This window comes from Verticillium alfalfae, genomic scaffold (assembly GCF_000150825.1).
Source record: "Verticillium alfalfae VaMs.102 supercont1.16 genomic scaffold, whole genome shotgun sequence".
Classification (NCBI taxonomy): Eukaryota; Fungi; Ascomycota; class Sordariomycetes; order Glomerellales; family Plectosphaerellaceae; genus Verticillium; species Verticillium alfalfae.
The window spans coordinates 135,617-136,900 of record NW_003315023.1 but is presented as its reverse complement, the minus strand read 5'-3'; the positions used below and the strand labels follow the sequence as shown (position 1 = coordinate 136,900).

Sequence of the window (1,284 nt, the reverse complement as noted above, 5' to 3'; positions counted from 1 at the left end):
TGTGCTCGTCTCGGGTCGCGTGCGCATGTCCGGCATGTCGTGAGCGAGTAGAGCTCGGGTAAATGTACTGCATCACAGAGGCACGGGAAGCGTCGAAAGCAGGCAGAGCGCCGCCGAACGAAGATCCGACGGGATCTGAGCAGACTTGCGCAGACCGACGTTCTTCATGAGACCGAGGAACAGTATGGGCAGGCCGCGTAGGTTCGAAGGGAACTGGAGGCCGCCGCCATGCTGCCGCCGGCAAGCTCCTTCCTGAACGTCTGCAGAAGCTCAATCAGCTTGTGCTGCAGGGAGTCGCGGGCCGCCTCGAGACCGCCGCTGAGCGCGCGCTCGACGGCCTTGTGGCTGAAGTAGGTGGCGATGGCCTGCTGATCGGCAGAGGCGTAGACGTCGGCCAGGTTCGTGGTCGTCGGCAGCGCCAGCGTCATGACACGGATGCGGCGCTCGCCGTTGCACGTCGTGTGCAGCACGGCAGTCTGGAGGCAGATGACGTTCTTTGTCAGGTTCTCGTCAATGGCGACCTCGACGACGTAGCACTGATCACGAGGGAAGGCCGGGAAGGCACACAGGTCAGAGCTGCGGTTGAAGAAGTTGCCGTAGAAAGCGTTCATGCGCAGACCCGTAGTCGCACGCACACGCAGCACGGCCTCGAGGCCAATTTCGGACGAGAGGTGGTCGCTGAGCTCCGAGGCAAACTTGATGGCATCCTCGGGACGGCCGGCGTTCCAGCCGGGGTAAAACCACGTCTGGCCACCAGTGTAGCGAGGCAGGTTGCTGAGGGATGCGACGTCCTGGTACTGGGAGGAGAAGAGGAACATGTCGATCGAGACCTGGTTCTTCGAGCACTCGACGGCGAAGCTCTTGTAGAAGCTGTTGGACGTTTGCAGGAGCGCGTTCTCCTTGCTCGTGCCCAGAACCTTCTTGTCCTCGCGCATCTCGAGCTTGCCGACGCCGAGGTTGGGAAGCGACGCAGTGAGCACGACAATCTTACCACCCAGAGCAGAGATGAGCTTGTGGCCGGCTTTGAGGGCGGGTCCCAGGGCAGACCCATTGTTCTGGTTGTTCTGGAACATCTCAGGGAGCTTCGTCAGGAAGTTCTCGATGCTCTGGCGGCTCTCGGTCAGGGGCACGAGCAGATCGGTGGGCACGGGCAGGAAGGGCTCGTCGAGGTCGCTGACAACGAGCATGCTGGTGTCACCGTTCTCGTCCTCGTCCTTGGGGATCGAGAAGTAGTTGAGGCTCGAGTCGACGGCGATGAAGCCGAGACGAGTGCGCGGTCCGCAT

The 1,284-nt window shown here is 61.9% G+C and overlaps 1 protein-coding gene across 1 annotated transcript; it reads right to left on the bottom strand.

Annotated features, from left to right (window-relative positions):
* Window positions 1–164: 164 nt before the first annotated feature.
* VDBG_09725 (transport protein SEC24) lies at window positions 165–1,187 on the bottom strand (the record flags this gene model as incomplete). The annotated part of the gene is made up of 1 exon (XM_002999959.1): window positions 165–1,187. One exon carries the CDS (start codon window positions 1,185–1,187, stop codon window positions 165–167), a length of 1,023 nt encoding a protein of 340 aa, XP_003000005.1.
* Between the last annotated feature and the right edge of the window lie 97 nt (window positions 1,188–1,284).